Below are 22,895 nucleotides of genomic sequence, written 5' to 3' on the forward strand. Positions count from 1 at the left end.
GCCCATAGAATGCACAACACCAAGAGTGAACTGTAAAGTAGATGACGGGCTTTGGATGATGTCGTGTCAATGCTGGTTCACTGACTGTAACAAACATACCACTCCAGTGAGTGATGTCGGTAACGGGAGACTATGCATGTATGGAAGCAAGTGTTATGGGAAATCTCTGTATCTTCCTCTCAATTTGGCCGTGAAACTAAACCTGCTCCCCAAACAATAAAGTCCTCAAAAAAAAATGGTAACCACATTCTCAGGACAACAACAAAATCATAGTACATGTTGTGACAAAGAATTGTAGTGCTGTTTGGCAAAAGAAGAAGATGGAATGTAGATGATAGAATTTAGGGAAATTTATGATGTGGGGGGGGGAAGAATTATTTGAAAAAACAGACTGAAATCTTTCAGAAACCATTAAAGAAGGAAATCCAGAGACAGAAACACACTACGATAGTTAATTTTATTTGTTCAAGGACTCATCTTGCAAGCATTAAACCAAGCTTGGGCTTTGATTCTGGGAGCCCAGATTCACATACTTTGGAAGATAAGAGCAGACTGTGCTCCATGTACAGGGATGAAAACTAAAGGCTCGTGGTTAATCACACTGTAGTTTTAAGTTTCTACAGCCTAGCAGCCACAAGTCACAGGTCCTTTAGGTCCTTCTGGATGTCCCAGAGGGTGTCTGCACTTTTCTTGAGTTGCGCAACCTCATCATCCTTCAGCTTCTGGCTGATAACACTGGTTAACCCCCGAGCATTCAGGATACACGGAAGGCTCAAGAAGACTTCATTCTCAATGCCATACATCCCCTGCCACAACAAGAAAAGCAATGAGATGAGGAAATGAAACCACAGGTAAGAATGATCCCAGGTACTGAGTTTGAACAGGAAGAACTGCAGGAAATTTGATAAGCATAAACTCATTCTTTAGTTTTTATCACTTACAGGCCTATATATCCCTAATACTTGTGTTTCTAATTAGATTTTATACATAGAATATACAAATACACACTATGATAAAACTAGAATTTTATGTACTTTATTGAACTTACTGATACCTCTCTGCTTCGATACACTTTAATAGAATTTGATTATGTCTTCAAATTCAAATCACATTCAAATGTGGTTCTCACTGGGCTTCTTTTCATGAAATTTTAAGTTTCTTAAAATTCTTTAGTTAAGGAGAGAATTTCAGGTAGTAGCCAACCTACAAGGTCCAGGAAAGTAGCTGGATGCCACTCAAAGCCAAGATTCTTGCAACACCCAAGAGTTGCTGAAAAAAAATCATACGATTCCCAAAACACTTTACCGGTTTGTATTAAGTCAATTACTCAGAGGGTCAATTTAACTACATAATTAATTAAATTATTTTAGTATATTAATCAAGTCAGTTTAATATTTTTTTAAATTAACTTCGAAAGTTTTTGTATATACACCAAAGTGTAGGGAATAAACAAACTCCTATATATATGCACTCTAAGACTCAGCAATTATCCAATTCTTGCCATACTTGCTTTTAATTTTTTTTGCCATAGTATCAAAAAAAAACCCCAAACAACAACAAAACATCTGACACTGTGTTCTACCCCCCCAACAGTTCTATATTTACCTCTTAGTTTCTTTGAATCTACTGCAGTTCCCCCCTTACATTTTCACCCCTGCTGTTGACTTGTGGAAAATGAGTCCACTATCTTAGACAATGTTTTAATACAATTTTAGTTTTATTTAAAAATAATCAATTTCTACTTAACTGTTCCATAGCTTTTGAATTAAACTAAATTTGTTAAGGTATCAAATGCTACATACATCAAAGCCAATCTATAGTTTAATATACCAACTTGAAATGAAACTATTAAACTTATTCAGATGATCATCTGAGAATATGCTGAATAAGATTCAGAGTTAATATTTAATTTGCCACATCATACAAGGGAGAAATGTAAAAATGCATTCAATGTCTGTATAAATTTTTGCTCTTATTGTCCTAAACTTCTGTTGGAAAGGAGAAAGGTTTCCATAAAACTTTGAGATGAAAAAATAACCGTGGACTGAGACATTATCTCATCCTTCTTAAAATGAATCTACATATAGAATACTCGACTAGAAATCATAATATTTTATAACAGTTTACCTTCACCATTGTTGACACTGGGTGAATCCTGGATAGATTTTTCAACATAGATTCAATAAGATCAGCCACACTTAATCCAATAGCCCAGTTGGTGTATCCTTTTAGCTTGATGACTTCATAGGCACTAAGGAAAAAAAAATTCATAAAAGAGATAATTGACACCAGACTCTTTGGGTTTGACTCCTGCTGTCTCTTAACTGTATAATCTTGAGTAAATTATTTAACTACCGGTCTCAGTGTCTGCTTCTGTAAAATAAGGATAACAATGGTATCTACTTCATAAGTTTGTTAAATGGGTTAATATATATGTAAAATGTTTAAAATTTTAAAACTTCATGGTAGGTGCTATGTAAATGCTTTGACAAATTTAAGTAGTTTATCGTATAAATGACTATAAAGTCACAGAGGTAAAATGTACATTTTCCAACCAATCTTCTTATTCATAAACATCAATATTTCCAAAGATATTAATGAAATCAGGGAACAATGAAAGTAAAAGAACCTTCACATTCAAAGGACAAAATATACTTTGATTTTCAGGTCCATTTGAGGCCACTAACCATTGTCACCTAAAATACCATGACCAACTAACTTAAGAGAAAAGTATTGGCAACACCTTGCCCGGCAACTTTCTGAGCACAAATTATACCCTTTGAAAATCACAAAGGCACTTGTACTTGAGAATTAGGTAGGAGGAGTTAACTGGGTATTAAAAAATTGGGATTTAATGCAATCTATCACCAATTAAAAGAACTCGGGCAAGTTATATTACCTGGGTGAGCCCTAGTTTTCTCGTTTATAAAATAAAGGGTTGGACTTCCCTGGTGGCGCAGTGGTTAAGAATCCACTTGCCAATGCAGGGGACATGGGTTCAAGCCCTGGTCCAGGAAGATCCCATATGCCGCGGAGCAACTAAGCCCATGTGCCACAACTACTGAGCCTGCGCTCTAGAGCCCATGAGCCACAACTACTGAGCCTGCGCTCTACAGCCCACAAGCCACAGCTACTGAAGCCCGCGAGCCTAGAGCCCGAGCTCCGCAACAAGAGAAGCCACCACAGTGAGAAGCCTGCACACCGCAACGAAGAGTAGCCCCCGCTCGCCGCAACCAGAGAAAGCCTGCGCACAGCAACGAAGACCCAACACAGCCAAAAATAAAATAAATAAAGTTGAACTAAACAAAATGATTCCCTATTTGAGATATCAGTTAGTCTTGTAACAACAATTCTCTGAAAATAGAAGCTAATGTTTCTTGAATGCTTATCAATGATAAGCATGTGTGATTTAACTCAATTTTTACAATAACTTAAATACCTTATGACTTTACAGAGGAGAAAACTGAGATTCAGCTTAAGGGTTAAATGGCTTCCCAAGACTATACAGTTAGTTAGTGTCAGTGCTAGAATTTCAATCTAAGCCCACATTCTTTACTCTGGTCCAAAATGACACCTTATTTTAGGATAAACATGAAGGTCATAGAAAGAGAAGACAGTTAGTAACAAAAGGCAGTTTCAAAGAGGGAGAGGAGGACATCCTTGGTTGGGTGTGGAAAGATAAATACAGCACAGCTTAAACACTATCAGCAATCAATCAGTAAGTATTATTTAAAGCAATTATGACACTAATAGTGTCTAGGTTTACTTTTCTAAATAAGCCAACCTTATGTGTCAACAGTAGGTATTTTGAAAGCCTTTCTCACTTGTTAATTCCATGTCCCACTCCTGTTACTTCTACAATAGAATTTCTCTAGAAAAATATTTGCTTTCCCTAGGGGGACCAGCATAGCAAATTTGACCAGTATAAGTTAGTCTTGCCTGTTTCAGAAGATAATAGCTGCATAGTTACTATTATATATTGAGTTTATCTAAAAGATAAGAAAAAATAGAAAGAAAAATATAACAGAAAAAATAGAAAGAAAGAAAAAATAACAAAAAGAAAAAACCACCCCCCCCAAAACAAAGAGTAATTTAAAAAAAGAAAAACAGGAAAAAAGCAAGAACAAAAAACAAACAAACAAAAAACTTTTAAGTTTATCTGAACAGGCAGCCATGGGAAGCATTCACAATTTTGTCTAACATGATACTAATTGTCTTAAATCAAGCTCCCTCCCACGTACCTTTCAACCACCATCTTGTGCACTTCCTTCCAATTTTCACTATCATCGTCCGTTCCCATTTCTGGATTCAGTTCCTGGAGAGAAACACCTGCCACATTCACCCCACTCCACACAGCCACTGCGGGGGAAAAAATAAATACACAAACATTTTATCTATCTCTGACCTTATTTTTAAAAAATCTTTTCTTCTCTTAGTTCAGATTTCACCCCTGTTGCAAGTTACCCACTTACTGCTCCAGTGACAACTGACTCCAATATACTTCCCTGCAAAGGCTGACATTTGCCCTCAAATCTGACCTTTTAACTTTCAACCGTTTTGGCGCAAACAGAATTGCTGGGTAAAGCTTACAGACATTATGAAATTCTTGCCTTTCCCTAGGTTTGTGAACTCCTAAGGGATTCTAGTTTGGGACTATTCTAAACTTTGGGTTTGAGGAATTCTTAACTTTTTGCCTGCGTATTTTTCAAATATAAGCCTCCTTTATTCCTAGAGTGAAGTAAAAAACAAAAGAATTCTTGGAAAAAACCCAAGTATCGTCTAATTTTCTCTTATCATGCTCTAAGTTCAGTCCATTTCTGGAAAGAAACTCCATGTAACCACAATGAATTGCTCTGGTCTTAACTGCACCAAATATTTCCTTCCAAGAATGCCCCCAAAGGCAGAGCAGACAAAGGTGTTATCATTGACTATATCTTTTGGAGGCTTTGACGCACCAAAACACCCCGTTACCTATTCTGAACACCTCTCGCCCAGCCAAAAGGCATATAAAGATGGATTAAAATATGCTCTGTACCATGGACAAGTTGAGAATTTACTAGGAGAAACAGTTAGTAAAGGACACTAAAGCAATGGGATATGTTCTTACGGAGGGATGAAGAAAGTATAATAAAATATAAATAAGGGTCTACTTAATGTAGGGGAAAATCAAATGTCAGAAAACGCTACAAAAAATATGCGTTTGAACCGGACCTTGAAAAATAAGTATTAGGAACCTTTGAAGGAAAACACTTAGATTCAGAAAATAAGAGCAGAGCCCTGGGGTAAAGGCTAGAACCAACTGTGAAGGGGAAAGCTGCCCATGGCCAAACAAGACCATGTTTCAGTCCACAACTTTTGCTAATTCAGGGTAACTGTTGAGAAAACTACAGCATTTTCCTGGTTTTTGTTGAAGACTATGAAATCTACATAATCATGCCTAAGTGAGCATAGTTTAATTCTCTTTCATTTTATGTACACAGTATAGATCAATACGGAAATGGGGGGGGGAGATGTTTTGGAAAAAATAACACAGTAATGAGTAAATAAAACATTGGATAGGAATCAGAAGACATGATTCTAGCTACAGTTATGCCACTAGCCAGCTAAAGGATCTTCAACATGTAAGGTCACTTCCAGATCTGTGTTTCTAGCAATTGTGATAACTAGCACTGAGTTTTTACTGTACACCAGACATTGTACTACTTTACATAGCATATAAATTCAGGAAAATCGTTGGACATGAGAAACTCTTGAATGAAGTGGTACAATGTGTCAGAAAATAACAAGTCAGCATCATCATATAAGAAAGCACCAATGCAATAATTTTAAGACCAAATTCTTTCAGTACCAAAGTAAACACTACCAAAATCACAGTACTAACTCTCACTAAATTCAAAGGAAAATTTACACCTTAACCTTTTAGGGAGAAAATAGCCCCTTGCATATTGGGCAAAACTAAATTTAGTAAAACAAAGATTATCATTATGTTTTGGATTATGACAGTTTTATACCATAAGCCTATTCAATGTATAAAATTCAATGTTTAAGATGAAATGATGGAATTAGAATATCATGTTTGACAACCATCATAATTTATTTAGGCAAGAATCGTAAGTGGATACTAAACTTAGCAGGCAAAAAGTTGATAAGGAATCAGATATTTACTTAGTTAGTATCAAAGTAACCTCCCACAATTACTTATTAGTAATGTGAAGTACGTGAAAATATAGAAAATATAATGTAAAAACAAACAAAACAGTCAGAATGGCAAGAACACCACATAAGTACACAGTAAATATTGTCCTTTTTTTTTTACCACTTGAGTCGCCATGTTCTCCCAAAATCCATCCGTGGCAGCTGCTGGGATGAATGCCAAGTTTTTCAGCCATAAGATAGCGAAATCTAGCAGAATCCAGATTACATCCACTTCCAATCACACGGTGCTTGGGTAATCCACTTAGTTTCCAGGTAACATATGTGAGAATGTCCACTAACAATTTAAAAAATAATATATGTAAGTACATCAAAACTGATTTCAACTGCTATGTCAATTAATGGGTTCCCTGGTTTACTCCTTTCACACTGCCCCATCCTCCAAATAAGACGTGGCCAGAAAGACGTAAATACTTGACTTTTCATTATGAGAGATAATGGGAGTTAGAAAGACAGGGAAAAAACTTAAGTTTTATAGTAAGAGAGATTGTAAAACATGGGAAATGCAATATTGCAGTTTTTATTTACATTATTACTTGAAACAAGAATAATAGGAGTCTTGCAGATTAATTTACTATATATGGAAAGAAAAAGGGTTGAGTTAGTTCATCACTTAAGTTTCTTCCAATGCTAACATTCCATGATTATAACAACTGTCATCAGAAACCAAAAGCCATCAGTTACTAAACTACCAAGGCATGCTGCTATAAATTTCCCTGGGAACAAGATACTATTCAGTAAACAGCTGTGATAATACAGGGTATTAACATTTTCTACTATTTATTGAAAGGAATTCTATGACACAGCCTTTATTCTTGTGTGGCACAGAGACTGCAAAGCTAAAACCTGCTGGGCTAGAGGAGATCACAGCACTTAACAAGGAAGGCAAGTCGCCACCTCCACTCTCACATATAGACACCGGCTGAGATATTTTAAGGTCATTTTGGCCTGGATATTGTAAACTCTTCCTTGGCAACTTTGACTCAGTAGGAGTGACTCCCTGGAGGGTTAAGACTTTGAAGCTATACCTGGAAAAGCTGTATAACCAGTTAATACTGTCTGCCTTAAGCACAGGATGTGGCACAAGTTCATCTGCGTCTCCTGTTTGTCATTCATGTTCCACATCTATCTGCCACCCTCCATTTATGAGAAGTTTTAGAGGCAAGGTTGAACTATTTACGAAACTCTTAATCCAGGATTACAGAGAATACTACTAAAATAATATCTGGTCTTGCCGGCTCCCAGCTCTCAATATCCCATAAATTAGCGAATTCCATGGCGGTCCAATGGTTAGGACTCTGTGCTTTCATTGCTGAGGGCCGGGGTTCAATCCCTGGTCTGGGACCAAGATCCCATCAGCCACACAGTGCGGCTAAAACAAGCAAACAAACAACAAACCCCCCATAAATTATAAGGATTTTCTTGGCTCTTATTCACAATTTTTCTCAATGTGAAGAGTCAGAGATAATTAGTGGCTTTACCATTTTATCACTGTATCTGCTGTGCTCACCAGTAAATAGTAAGCTTGATGGCAAAGTGTAGGCAAAAGAAGTGTGAAACAGAGAGTGAATTTTGACTGTTTGGGTTGAAAAAATGCAATTCTTTCTAACCAGAAGTTTTCAAGTTACAACATTTGATGTTAAGCATGTATTTATTTGTCCATCAATACAGTCTATTTCTATCTTTAAACCGAGACTAATTAATGGCTTTCTTAAACCCTTCAAATTCAATCAACTCAATTTTCAAGAATTTTAGAAATAAATAAGAAGACTAAAAAGCATTTTCTGGAAAACAGAAGGTCAAATATGCTAAAATATTTCACCCAAATTGGAGTCACATTCAAATGCTTCATTATGCATCCCAGGATAATCTTGATAGAAAAGTTTAAAAGCCAGATAAAACAAGCAGATGAAATTGCTTTATATAAAACTCTTCTCACATTCTTAAGCATGTGGCCTGGGACGGTGTCATTGGTTTTGCAAACACCACTCTTTTGTGGCCAAAAACAGAAGACACGTGAATTGTTCCTGCCAGCAGACGCCAGAACAGACTTTAAGTTAAAAAAAAAGAATCCAAAATGTTGAATTTAACAGAACTGAACCTTAAGGCATTATAGTAATACCTGGGTTAGAAACCACAATTATAATGCAGTCAGGACTGTACTTGACGATCTGAGGAATGATAAACTTGAAGACATTAACATTCCTCTGCACCAGATTCAGACGACTTTCTCCCTCTTGCTGGCGAACTCCTGCAGTTACCACCACGATCTTGGAATTGGCGGTCACAGAGTAATCTTGAAGGAGAGGGAAAAAAGTACTTTACATACAAATCTTCATCAAAACATGTTGTATAATATGCTCTAGGAATCTATACATAAGCTCCCAGAACGTACGTGAGAATTACATTTTCTGTATAAGGTGTTGAGTTGCAACACCAATGCTCTGTGGCTTCTTCCTCCTTGAGTGATGTGGAAACATTCCAACCGTAACACTGGCTCAGGAAATGGACCCGGGAAGTAAGCATGGCCCTAAATTATGTTTCTGGCTAACAAATGCAAAATGCTATTGGCTTTAGAGAAGATTATACTGTCAGTAATAATACAAAGCATAAACACAGTGAGTCCAAAGTTCAACAGGCAGCCCTCCAACAAAAAAGCAATTTAAAGGTAACTGCAGACTTGTAGTGTTAATTCAATCTATGAAGGGAAGGCCGGCACTCCAGTGTTCTTGGCTAGAATTTAATTTCTAACACTCAATATTTTAAAGAAGCTTATTCATTTTTTTTTTTTTTTGCGGTACGCGGGCCTCTCACTGCTGTGGCCTCTCCCGTTGCGGAGCACAGGCTCCGGACACACAGGTTCAGTGGCCATGGCTCACGGGCCCAGCTGCTCCGCGGCACGCGGTATCCTCCCGGACCGGGGCACGAACCCGTGTCCCCCGCATCGGCAGGTGGACTCCCAACCACTGTGCCACCAGGGAAGCCCAAGAAGCTTGTTCATTTTTAGCAGTGAGTTTCTCTAGAAAATATTTTATTTTTTCCTCAAGGAAGTGCACCCTTTCCCAAATTATAGACATTTTGATTTGATGTGGTCATTAGACTCAATAGCTATGGATGATTCAAACCATGTCCCTATGTGACTTTTCAGTTACTAATACTTTATCAGCTTCCTCTTCCATAAAATGGAGGTAATAGTAAACATCTTTCATAGGGTTGCTGTGAAGATGAGATATGCAAAGTTTCACATTAGCATACCCAAAATGCTAATACTTCAATGAATAACAGCTATTATTAGTAGTATTGTTAGGAATTATTTTGGGCCCACATTTCTGCATCTGTAGGCACAGCTGTGTTGTGGTGACAGTGTCACAGCATAAATCCATTAATCCAGGACAAAGATGGCTAGAATATGAATTTAGTTAGTTTCTTCAAGGCACTCAAATTACCTTGTGCAATATTTGTTTCAGTTCTAAAACATCCCCGTTCTCAGGTATGTGTAAACAAGCATTAGGATCCAATTTCCTAAAATGTTATATGTACCAAATGTGTGGAAGGCAGTGGGAGAGGGACTACAGAGGTAACAATTATGTTTGTTTTTGAGGATGAACAGGACCCAGAAGGAAAGGAGAAACTACCAACACTAGATTCACCAGGATGGGAAAACAGATCTTCTATAAAGGAGTAAGGATATCAATTTATTATTTGATCACTTTGGGCATGAAATGAGACTACCTTTGTCTGCCACAATTTTTGGTGTCTGAAGGAATAAGCTCCCATGCTGCAGGTCCATCATTTCTCCTTTGAGTTTATCTTCCAAAACATCCACAAGAGCAAGCTCATCAGTCAGAGACTACAAACACAAAAACAGCTGTTAGGACGGGAAGCCGCTCTAGGATACGTCAGCTGCCGGTACAAGCCAGAGACTGTTGAAATGGCAAAGTAACCAATGTCTAAAAACCTAGACAAGAATTTTACCATGGAGTTAGGTGTGCTCTTTAAACAATTTCATGATAAAATGTCTTAAATAACAAACTATTAAGATTCCAATTTTTCAGAATTTCACCTTCTGGTACCCAACTGGCATTCAATGAGCATGATACAAATTGCTTTAAGAATCTGCAGACATGTTTGGATTGGGTTGTTTGTTTTTTTGTTATTGAGCTGCATGAGCTGCTTATAAATTTTGGAGATTAATCCTCTGTCAGCTGCTTCATTTGCAAATATTTTCTCCCATTCTGAGGGTTATCTTTTGGTCTTGTTTATGGTTTCCTTTGCTGTGCAAAAGCTTTGAAGTTTCATTAGGTCCCATTTGTTTATTTTTGTTTTTAGGGGTAAGACAGGAATAAAGACACAGACCTACTAGAGAACGGACTTGAGGATATGGCGAGGGAGAAGGGTAAGCTGTGACAAAGCGAGAGAGAGGCATGGACATATATACACTACCAAACGTAAGGTAGATAGCTAGTGGGAAGCAGCCGCATAGCACAGGGAGATCAGCTCGGTGCTTTGTGACCACCTAGGAGGGTGGGATAGGGAGGGTGGGAGGGAGGGAGACGCAAGAGGGAAGAGATATGGGAACATATGCATATGTATAACTGATTCACTTTGTTATAAAGCAGAAACTAACACACCATTGTAAAGCAATTATACTCCAATAAAGATGTAAAAAAAAAAAAGAATCTGCAGACATGAAACCAGCGGGGCTCAACAGTGGCCTCAGGGTACACAAGTTTTCATATTCATGGGGGATGGTGGTGGAAAAGAGACAAAGACCTAGAAACAACCTTGGGCAGTGTGTCCATCCCGAAGGTCACCCCCCAGTTTGGAGGGGTTTTTGAGAGGGCAGATTTAGTTTCAAACCATCAAGAGGTTGAGTTCACTTTAGAGCTGGCTTTGAAGCCCTGGTTGAAGCTGGGAATCCTCAGGTTGGCTCTGACCGACTCGAATATCCTGGTGGGGAAAGGAAGGAGTCATGGACACAGGGGTCCGGGGCTAGTGAATTCTCAATGCATGACCAACCCAAACCTGCCCAGTCTCAGAGTTCTCTTGTTTTCCATTCCAACTGTCACCTGTGCCATCCAACCCAAGAAAAACCGTAAATCAATGATCATGTCCATTCTTCAGCAAGTCAACCTTTTCTTCTCAGAAAAATGAAGGGAGGAGGGTGTCACTCTAATTGCATCTAAATAACTTTTCGGCTTTTTTAATGTTGGCTGTCTTGTGAAAACTCATAATTTACAAACTCTTTAAAAAGTAGTTATCCTTCCCATTGAAACATCACCCGAATCGTGGCCTTTACTGGTTTTAGCAAAAAACCGGGGTGTTAGCAAAATAATTAGCTTAATATGATATAGCACACTTAACAGTGCAAAGACCTCTTTGAAGGATAGTGAGATCAGCTAGGTAAAGGGTAAAGGGTGTTGATGGGAAAAAAGCGTTAAGTGACTGGGGTTCAGGAAGCACTTTGAAGGCTACGATAGAATAACCCAGGGTGGAACTGGAGGGGTCAGTGAGGCATCAAGCAGCAGAGGGAGAAGCAAAGAGAGGTGAGGCAGCCATTAAGGAAACCTGGCCAGGCTGAGATGCCAACAAGCAGGTTCCGCTCTCCACAGGGGCCAAGGAATGAACACTGTCCCGTTTCTAGAAGTCCAGCGGCAGCTGGCCTCGAGCAGTGAGCCGCAACAGGCCTGCTTGTGAGGGTTCCCCTGAGACTCAAGCCTCCCTGTGACTGAATGTGTTCTTAGTTCCAAGCAAGTGATTCGCTTGCAAGCTTCTGAAATGACCCTTTTATGAGCTGGGTGGGGGATACTTGGTAAATATTTTCTCATTTCCATGTATGTCAAACACTGGCATTAATGTTCACCCATTTTCACTTCAACTCATGTTTCAACACTTTAAAAATGGTTTCGTTCCTCTGCAGCCTCTGACAAGACCACACAAAACGCTCATTTGTGTTTTGGAAGCCCTAAAACCATACAAGAGCATGTCGTAACCGTCCCGTCAAGGTCCTGAACACCAGGAATGCCACTCTTATTTTGGGAGCATCACATGGGTGCTGTGAAAGTCAACAGGGCACAACAATTTGGGGCTTAAGTGGAAAAGGATGTCACAGGATCTCAGATCCTGTGTTTTGTTTCAGTGGGTAGAGAACTGTCTGCGAAGTACACAGTCAGCTGGCAAGGAAGGAAGAGATCCAACACTTTGAGAAAATAATTGCAGCGCTGAATTTAGCTGCATCTGTGGGACTAAATATCCTCCCAGTGGGAGGCAGGCAAATAGAAGATGTGTGACTAAGTACTGACACTTTGGCTTAAAGAAATCTCCTTCTGCATTCACATAGTGTATATCAGCCATACGCATATTCCACTTACGCTGCAAATATATTTTAAAATGTTTGATACACCAAGGGTTAGATTCATCGCAAAAGCAGTACCTTATTAAGGAACGAGATCAGTTAGAAGCCAAGAACATTGCTGCTGGAACCTTGTTTAACATACTACAAAAATTGTCTCTTAATCTAAAGCTCCACGTGGACAAGACACAGCCATCATCTACCTCTTGGCCCTCTTAGCTGGTAAATTACTGCTGCCAGTGGCTTAATATTTGATGGCTGCATTTTTATATTCAAGTGTTTAGCTTGCATGACATTTTGTGGGAGGAAAAGGTATAACTTTTCCCAAATAATTAGCTAAATGGACAAACACCATTTATTCAATAATTTGTTTTTCTTCTGCTCTGGAATTGCCACTTTTCATTAAATACTCTTTGGTCCTGTTTCTGGGCTTTGAGTCTGTTACATTAACCTGTCTATTCTTGTACAGACACCAAATTCTAATTAAGTCTCACTTTTAGGCCAAGTCTTGCACGGCAAAAACTACTTTGCAGTATGTAATTACATTGCTCCTTCTAAGAGACTCCTTATGCTGGGTCTGTACCACAAGAATGTGGCTACAGTTGACTGAATCAAGAACAGACACTCAAACCAAAAACAGCTGCACAGAGGCTAAGGGTGGAATAACTGCATGGAACCTCTGTATGACCTTGACATGATGGGATCTTCGCAGCCAAAACACAGAGCTCGTGATTGGTAGGGGTGGCAGAAGAAGCCATGAAAAAGGAAAAGCTATGATCAAAATCTGACCAGCTGTAAGCACAGTTTCTTCGTAATAGCGGGAATATCCATTTATTTAATACATATTTACTACTGAATGTGCCAGGCATTATTCTACTAATGAGGAATACAGTCATGAACAAATCTGGCAGAGTGCCTGCCCTCATGGAATGTACCAGGAAGGGAACAGGAGTGAAGCATACAGTTTAAGGTGACTCTGATAATGGAAGTGCTATAAACAGGGCAAAGCAGGGTGAAGTTAAAGGGAAGGGAAGGACGCTTACTTGGTATTGGACAGTCAGGGAAGGCCTGCCCACAAAAGCGTGATGTGAATGATGGGAGGGAGTGAACTCTGATGGTCTAGAGCAGTCATTCCAGGGGAAAGGAAATCAAGTACTAAAAGGGTTTAAGCAGCCATGAGCTTGGTGTTTTGAAGAAAGAGGGCAGAAGGTAAGAGATGAAAAGTCAGAGACAGCACCACCACACTGCACCGGAAAGGCGCCCCCCGGAGGTGTGCACCCCGCCTTGCTCTGAGAGACAGGCAGGGAAAGGTCCTTGACGCCTCATTGCGTATTATGTATGCGTGCAGTTGACGTGCACTGTTACACTATCAGAAAGTTCCAAGCAGGGAAGCTATTTTTATAAAAGCTCACGATGGTTTCCATGTTGGCAATGAGGCTGGGGAGAGTGTGCAAGAGAAGCAGAGAACACCGGTGTCTTTGTGAAGGTGGACGTTGTACTCGGGAGCCTCAGCTGCCTCCATGGGCCCGGTTAAGGCGTGGGCCTTCTCAACCTCTGTCCCTGGTGCCCCAGCTTTGTTCACTTTCTGGGCCAAAGCAGTGTGTGTCCTCTGCAAAGCACACTGGTGACGGACTCAGAGACTGGATCCGGCACTTAGGATCTCTGAGATCTTAATCAAGGGGCTTAATCGTTCTGAGTTTGTCCTTTTCCAACAGTAATATAGAGATGACAATATCCCCTAGAACTTTTCTAGAGGAATAAGGTAACATGCAGACACCTGACACAATAGCACTGTTAGTTCCCTTTCTTATTGAACCAGTGGGGTTTATAATCCTTACCAAAGAGTAATAACAACTTTGACTCTAATTCTTCCCCATTAAAAGAAGATTTAAACACTTCTGAGTAATAAAATGGTCTTTCAACAAGGCAGTCCTTCCTTCACAGCAGCTCAATGGGAAGATTCCTACTGGTGTTAGGGGCCCAGTCTGTTCTCTCAATCACTAGAATTGGGCCAAAGTATTATATAACTGCAGAGAGGAGAGTCTCAACTAAATTATTCACCCAAGAGGATTTTAGATTTACACTTAAAACAATCAGCGAGGTACTCCTTATAGAATCATGACAGCTCAGATATAGTTTCCTGAAAATCCAAATTCTGAGATTAGCAGAAGGAATGAAAAATCTTTAGCTAGTGTTTTAGTAATACATTTATGTCTGGGGGGATGGGAGAGATAAAGTAGGAGCTTGGGATTAACATATACACACTACTATATATAAAATAGGTAAACAAGGACCTACTGTATTATACAGGGCACTATACTCAATACTTTGTAATAACCTATAATGGAAAAGAATCTGAAAAAGATATATCTGAATAATCACTTTGCTGTACACTTGAAACTAACACAACACTGTAAATCAACTATACTTCAATTAAAAGAAAAATACACGTCTTTAATTGCCCCAATACTAGCATAGAATGAAAAGAAACTGCAGAGTCACTGGTTAAGCGTTCAGAGTCCTGGGCTCAAAATACAGCTCTACCATTACCAGCTGTGTGACAATAGGCAGGCCACTTAATCTAATGAAGCCACAGCTACCTCATCTGGAAACAGGATATGAACAGTTCCCGTTTCTTGAGATTGTTGTTTAAAATGAAGCATTTTAGTCAAAGCACTTCAAACATGGTACGTATTTTAAAAGAAAGGTAAGCTGGAATACTTTTCATTTTTACTGGTATGAAGGATGAACACTAAATTGTGACTATTTAAATTCCTGTAATTTGGGAAGCAGCTCTCCTAAATCAGGGCAACCTAGCCAATGAAAACTAGCAAGAAAAAAATGCCAAAGAATAAAACTTTCATTGGTGTGCACTACATATTTTAGTTGATTTCTTTGATGACTTTTTCCTCAGTGAAGATTCAGAATTTGTTGCTTTAGAAGTTAAATTTTGTAAATAGAAATATGCTTGGCTAGGAGTTATTCAAGCAGTCTTTACATACAATACAAATGGACAGTGTGCTCTACTGAAGGCCAGGCAGCATTTAGGGGAGGGGTTCCCCTAAAAAACATTTAAGACAGCCTTCAGAAAGAACAAGGATCAATTCAACGAGGTAAGTAAGAATACAGGAAGCAAACTAAAAGTCTATGGAGGTATCTGGGGAAAATATAATCTGGAGGAGTAGAGGGTGCTAGTAGCATGTTGTCAGTGTGAAATCCGATGTTGATAATTGAACTATGTGAGAATGTCCTATCTTGAGGAAATGTACTCTGACAGACAGAAGGAAAGGAAGGGGACATTTGCATTTATTCTCTAATGGTTCAGAAAAAAGTCCATACATGTGTGTGCACGTGTGTGCACCCACACCTAAACACACACACACAAATATGTTAAGAATTGGTAAACATGGGTGAAGTGAATATGGAAGTTTTATTTTTTTTTATAGTCTTGCAAATTTTTCTGTAAATTTGAAATCATTTCAAAATAAAATGACTGGGTGGGGGTCTGAGGGGAATAACAGGATCTTTCCATGACCTCAAAAAGCGACTGTGCAGATTATTTATTAACTATAGAGGGTTAAGGGACCTTTGCAGTGGAGAAATCTGACAGTTACCACTTCAACCGGAGGACTCTTGGGCACCACCAGTCATGAGACAAAATTGTGATGCATTGTGAAGGACGTGCCACCACCCCACCTCCCAAACCTAACCTGAACCCAATTACAAGGAAACATCAGACCAACATAAATTGAGGGGCATTCTACAGAACCGATGGGGACTCTACAAACATATCAATGACACGACAGACAAAGAATGGCTCCGTTCCAGATTAAAGAAGAAGAAAGAGACATGACAAGTATATAAAAATATGATCTTGGATTAGGGGAGAAAAGGCAGGATTTTGATAGTTGGAGAACGTTTAATGTGGGTACTATATATTAGATAATAGCATTTTATCAGTATTAAATTTCCTGAGCACAGTAACTCTATTGTGTCAGATAGGAAGAATGTCATTCTCTCAGGAAATACATGCTAATGTGTTTAAAGGTGAAGTATCACGATGCCTACAACTTATCTTTTGAAGATACAATCAAATTCTCAGATACCTAAAGAGACTGTATACACATGCTGAAATTATCTATCACATATGGTGTTGTTTTGTTTTTGTTTTTTAATTAATTTTTATTGGAGTATAGTTGCTTTACAATGTTGTGTTAGTTTCTGCTGTACAGCAAAGTGAATCAGCTATACGTATACATATATACCCTCTTTTTTGGATTTCCTTCCCATTTAGGTCACCACAGAGCACTGAGTAGAGTTCCCTGTGCTATACAGCAGGTTCTCATTAGTATGTATGGTGTTCTTGAAAGTACGTACCTTTCCCAGAATGCTAATGGCACATGCCATACCAACTTGTCCAACACCCACTACAGTGATCTTATTGTTTGGGACCGCTGCCTCTTCTTCTGCAACTGGTGCGATCAGTTTTTCCTTAAGAGTTGCCATTGTGCCCTGAAAGAAAATAATCAAAATATTATACATGTGTCCACATGAGAAACCTGTGTGGGAATTTGTAATGTTACTATTGCAAGTTTGAACTAAAATACATTTTAAAAGGAGCATAATGGTATTCTAGAGCACAGAATATATTTTTAAAAAACAATGTGATCAACCATATTAAAAAATTGAAGGAGAAAAAACATGTGATCATCTCAATAGATGAAGAAAAAGGTTTCAACAAAATTCAACACCCATTTATGATAAAAAACCCTCAAAGAAACTAGGCATAGAGAGAACTTACCTCAACATAATAAAGGCCATATAAGACAAACCCACAGCCAAAACCATTCTCAATGAATGAAACCATTTCCTCTAAGATCAGGAACAAGACAAGGTTGTCCACTCTCACCACTATTATTCAACATAGTTTTGGAAGTTTTAGTCATAGCAATCAGAGAAGAAAACAAAATAAAAGGAATCCAAATCGGAAAAGAAGAAATAAAGCTGTCACTGTTTGCAGATGACATGGTACTCTACATAGATAATCCTAAAGATGCTACAAGAAAACTACTAGAGCTAATCAATGAATTTGGGAAAGTAGCAGGATACAAAATTAATGCACAGAAATTTCTTGCATTTCTATACACTAATGAGGAAAAATCTGAAAGAGAAATTAAGGAAACACTCCCATTTACCACTGCAACAAAAAGAATAAAATACCTAAGAATAAACCTACCTAGGGAGACAAAAGACCTGTATGCAGAAAACTATAAGACACTGATGAAAGAAATTAAAGATGATACAAACAGATGGAGAGACATACCATGTTCTTGGATTGGAAGAATCAACATTGTGAAAATGACTCTACTACCCAAAGCAATCTACAGATTCAATGCAATCCCTATCAAACTACCAACGGCATTTTTCACAGAACTAGCACAAAAAAATTCACACTTTGTATGGAAACACAAAAGACCCCAAATAGCCAAAGCGATCTTGAGAAAGAAAAACGGAGCTGGAGGAATCAGGCTCCCGGACTTCAGACTATACTACAAAGCTACAGTAAGGTACTGGAACAAAAACAGAAATATAGATCAATGGAACAGGATACAAAGCCCAGAGATAAACCCACACACATATGGTCACCTTATTTTTGATAAAGGAGGCAAGAATATACAATGGAGAAGAGATAGCCTCTTCAATAAGCGGTGCTGGGAAAACTGGACAGCCACATGTAAAAGGATGAAATTAGAACACTCTAACAACATACACAAAAATAAACTCAAAATGGATTAAAGACATAAATGTAAGGCCAGACACTATAAAACTCTTAGAGGAAAACATAGGCAGAACACCCTATGACATAAATCACAGCAAGATCCTTTTTTACCCACCTCCTAGAGAAATGGAAATAAAAACAAAAATAAACAAATGGCACCTAATGAAACTTAAAAGCTTTTGCACAGCAAAGGAAACCATAAACAAGACCAAAAGACAAACCTCAGAATGGGAGAAAAGATTTGCAAATGAAGCAACTGACAAAGCATTAATCTCCAAAATTTACAAGCAGGTCAATATAAAAAAAACCCCAAACAACCCAATCGAAAAATGGGCAGAAGACCTAAATAGACATTTCTCCAAAGAAGATATACAGATTGCCAACAAACACATGAAAGGATGCTCAACATCATTAATCATTAGAGAAATGCAAATCAAAACTACAATGAGGTATCACCTCACACCAGGCAGAATGGCCAGCATCAAAAAATCTACAAACAATAAATGCTGGAGAGGGTGTGGAGAAAAGGGAACCCTCTTGCACTGTTGGTGGGAATGTAATTTGATACAGCCACTATGGGGAACAGTATGGAGGTTCCTTAAAAAACTAAAAATAACATACAACCCAGCAATCCCACTACTGGGCATATACCCTGAGAAAACCATAATTCAAAAAGAGTCATGTACCACAATGTTCATTGCAGCTCTATTTACAATAGCCAGGACATGGAAGCAACTTAAGTGTCCATCGACAGGTGAATGGATAAAGAAGATGTGGCACATATATACAACGGAATATTACTCAGCCATAAAAAGAAACAAAATTGAGTTATTTGTAGTTAGGTGGATGGACCTAGAGTCTGTCATACAGAGTGAAGTTAAGTCAGAAAGAGAAAAACAAATACCATATGCTAACATACATATATGGAAATCTAAAAACAAAACAAACAAAAAAAAACCAAACAGATTCTGAAGAACCTAGGGGCAGGACAGGAGTAAAGACACAGATGTAGAGAATGGACTTGAGGACACAGGGAGGGGGAAGGGTAAGCTGGGACGAAATGAGAGAGTGGCATGGACATATATACACTACCAAATGTAAAATAGATAGCTAGTGGGAAGCAGCCGCATAGCACAGGGAGATCAGCTCCGGTGCTTTGTGAGGACCTAAAGGGGTGGGATGGGAGGGTGGGAGGGAGATGCAAGAGAGAGGCGATATGGGGATATATGTATACATATAGCCGATTCACTTTGTTATACAGCAGAAACTAACACAATGTTGTAAAGCAATTATACTCCAATAAAGATGTTTAAAAAAAAAACAACCATGTTAACCCATTAACAAAAAACAAGACAAAAACCTCCTTGAAGCCCGTTAAATTTGGGTCCATCTCTTCAGCCTGTGCTTGCTTTTCTAATAGTATTTAACAAAGTTGTAACAATTTTGTCTTGTGGCCATTCATTTACTGGCTAAACAACATGAATAATATTTATATTTAGATTAGTGGATTTGTTTCTATGACCCCTATAAAGTATTTATTTGTAACTATTTAAGTTAGAGTCCAGTATTAACCCATATTTAAGCTTGGGCTAAAAGAATGGCCAGTTATGAATATAATTTCTACTACCAGTGGTTATTATCACTCTTAGAAGATAGGGACCAATTGGGTCTTCTATTTTCTTCTTCTATTGAAGTCTCACTTAAAATTTGTCACAGTGTACTGGACATACTATGTGTGCTTAAATACAGTGACAATAGTGATGAAAAATGTTTATGCAAAATCTGCAGAAAATATCACTCTGAATTCCTTTTAGTGCACCTTGGAAGCTTATTGGAAGGTGGGTACTCATTAAATTTTTTTTTCAGGGGGTCACATTAGGAGAATATCAGCCTTTGAGTGAGTTTCTTTCCAGCCATTAAGAAAAAGCCAAAAAAGAAAAGTTAAAAAAATGGAAACTGTTAGAAAACATTTATACAGTAACACCTATTTCATCTGTGCCACCAGCTGAGTGTTCTGGATAACTAAAAAAGGCAAAATTTATTGTATCAACCTGCTTTCTTAAACAAAGAGGGTACAGATCATAAAAAAAGCCCTTTCTTCAGAATTAAGTATCATTTATAATTGTAACCCGTTATATAGTATTTGTGTTTGCCTTTTACTTCTAATGCTAAACTGTTAACTTAGAGGACAATGTCCCTGTTTCAAACTGTACCCCTGCTTCCCTCTCGTTTTTTGTTTCTCATCTGCAAAGGACTAAGTAACAAAACCTAGTTTAGTAATTGTATATGTTAAGTAAGAGTTGGTAAGGCTCCAAGTTGGAATAAAGTACTTGATTTGGAGATAACTTTAACAACTATTTCATTCTATAGCTATTTTTTTTTCCCAAAAACCTGTTTTCCCCCAAACATGAGGGACTAAACTCAAAGATTATTTTGCCTTTACAAAGCCTATTTGCAGTTTTCTCCGGGGTGCTAGAGAAAAAAGAAATATACAATGGTGTACAACTGTCTCCACAAATAGATGACCTTAACAATGAAATTCACATGTCCTGCATATTAGGCAGAATCAGAAGGATGCTGCCTCTCTTGGTGAACAGATACGCACAGATTTTCTTTATTATGTTATTTTCACTAGCTGGTTTGTTTAAGATCCTTTAGGTATACAGAGGATCCAGTAAAGCAGTAGAAAACAAAAATCCAGAAAGACTGCTATAGAAATACAGATTAGTTGTCCAGATAGACCTTTTGAACTATTTGGGGAATTTCAGAAATGACAGTGTAGAAGCTTGAGGAAGTACAGATTTTCTCTCAGATCTTTCTAGAGAAAAAGCAATTTAATTTTGTTTTTTCCCCTCTTAACAGGGGTTCTAACAGGAGTTGTAAGAAATTAGAAGAAAATGTTTTATGTTATACACAGGACTGCCTCAAGACCAGAGTGGTGGCTTGTAAGGGAAAAGAATGCTAAACAGGGTAAAAATTACCTCCTGTTTGGTCCTTTACATTCCCACCCTCCTGCCCCTTCTGTGGATATAAATCATTAGAAATGAACCCGGGCTTTAAGTTCAGCAACAAAGCTCCACTTTGCAGACTAACCTTTCTTTTTTAAAATAGGCTCAGCGGCCACGGCTCACGGGCCCAGCCGCTCCGCGGCATGTGGGATCCTCCCGGACCGGGGCACGAACCCACGTCCCCTGCATCGGCAGGCGGACTCTCAACCACTGCGCCACCAGGGAAGCCCCCAGACTAACCTTTTAAAGAGCCCAGTTTTGCCGTGCGATACCTTCACTAGTAAGCGCCGGCTCTTCCCCTCCTCCTATCCCCGCAGGCCCCAGCTTCAGCGGCTGTGCAGGCCACCCACGGGCCACCTCTTCCTCTTGTCGCCCGCAGAGCAGAGCGCAGGTCACAAGGGGAGGCAGCAACTACGGATCTCCCCGGACAAGGTCTCTAGGGCGAAAAAGTCTAGGCCTTCCTCACGCTCAACACCCAAAGCTGGCAAATAAAGCACCAAGAAAAGAGGCCAGAAACGAGCCGGCCCATCGCTCCGGGAAGGGCTGCGTGTGCCGCAGCCTGGGAGAGGCTAGAGGGCAGGGCCAAGATCGTCCTTCACCCTCAACCCCGAAAAGCCGGGCATTTCTCCATTCCCGTGGTAATGGACGCCAATCCCCAGGCTCACGATCCGCCAGCCTAACGGGTCAACTGGCCCCTTCTCCCTCCCCCAGCTCCTCAAGCACGTGTCCGGGCTCCCGCCAGCAGGCACCGCGGGTGATGCGGCCGCCATGAACCCATCAAGGACACGCAGGGCCCGGGATTACCTGCAAATGCAACAAGTCTGTCCCCCGGGGGACCACGGGCTGGTGGCGAGCCCCGAAGCGTGGCGGACAAAGCCCGGGGCTCGGTCGCAGCCCCTCCGCCCCGCCCCCCAGCCCAGGGCACGGCCCCCGCCCCAACCCGAGTCCGGATGCTCAGGGCTACAGGCCCGGGAGCGCAGATGTTCTTCCTGGTCCTTCCCCCAGTCTTGCTACACAAGGATTCCCTTCCACGTCCCACCCAGTCTGCTCGAGAGCCAGGATTCAGGGTCCCGAGCAGAAACCTACCAGGGGAGAGAAAGTTCTCGAGACGGCGGTAAGGGTCGCACGGAGAAGACAAAGTCAGCAGCGTGCGTCTCCTTCAGCGCAGGATCCGCAAAGAGGGAGGAGGAGGCGGGGCCCGCCCCTCGGCCGCCTCTGAGCTTCCTCTATTGTGATTGGAAATCCGAGCCCCGCCCACTCCTCCCCTTGGCTCGCTCAGTGCCCTTCAAGGACAAGGGCTCAAATGTGCCCACGCCCTCCCTCGGCCCAGTTGAGAGGGTCACCTTCTGGCGGCTAAGGCGGGCTCCCTCTCAGCCAGTCTCATGGCGGCTTACAGACTTTTCCACACAGAGGTTGCGTTATTTCTAAACCCTGACCACCTTTGACCCTTTCGGACTCTCACGCTCTTGTTTGGATAAGTTTAGTCCCAATAGAAGTAAATTTCTGTTTTGCATTCCACATCAACTTCAGGGGACCACTGTTC

At 39.8% G+C, this 22,895-nt stretch overlaps 1 protein-coding gene across 1 annotated transcript; it reads right to left on the reverse strand.

The window, feature by feature from the left end:
- Positions 1–444: 444 nt before the first annotated feature.
- On the reverse strand, positions 445–22,617 carry LDHB (lactate dehydrogenase B). The gene is made up of 8 exons (XM_082849931.1): positions 22,441–22,617; positions 16,943–17,078; positions 9,946–10,063; positions 8,336–8,509; positions 6,317–6,490; positions 4,242–4,359; positions 2,128–2,251; positions 445–806 (listed from the first exon to the last, which is right to left on the reverse strand). Exons 2-8 carry the CDS (start codon positions 17,069–17,071, stop codon positions 639–641), a joined length of 1,005 nt encoding a protein of 334 aa, XP_082706057.1. The 5' UTR covers positions 17,072–17,078; positions 22,441–22,617; the 3' UTR covers positions 445–638.
- Positions 22,618–22,895: the final 278 nt, after the last annotated feature.

The sequence above is a fragment of the Leucopleurus acutus genome, assembly GCF_964270905.1.
Source record: "Leucopleurus acutus genome assembly, chromosome: 11".
Lineage (NCBI taxonomy): Eukaryota > Metazoa > Chordata > Mammalia > Artiodactyla > Delphinidae > Leucopleurus > Leucopleurus acutus.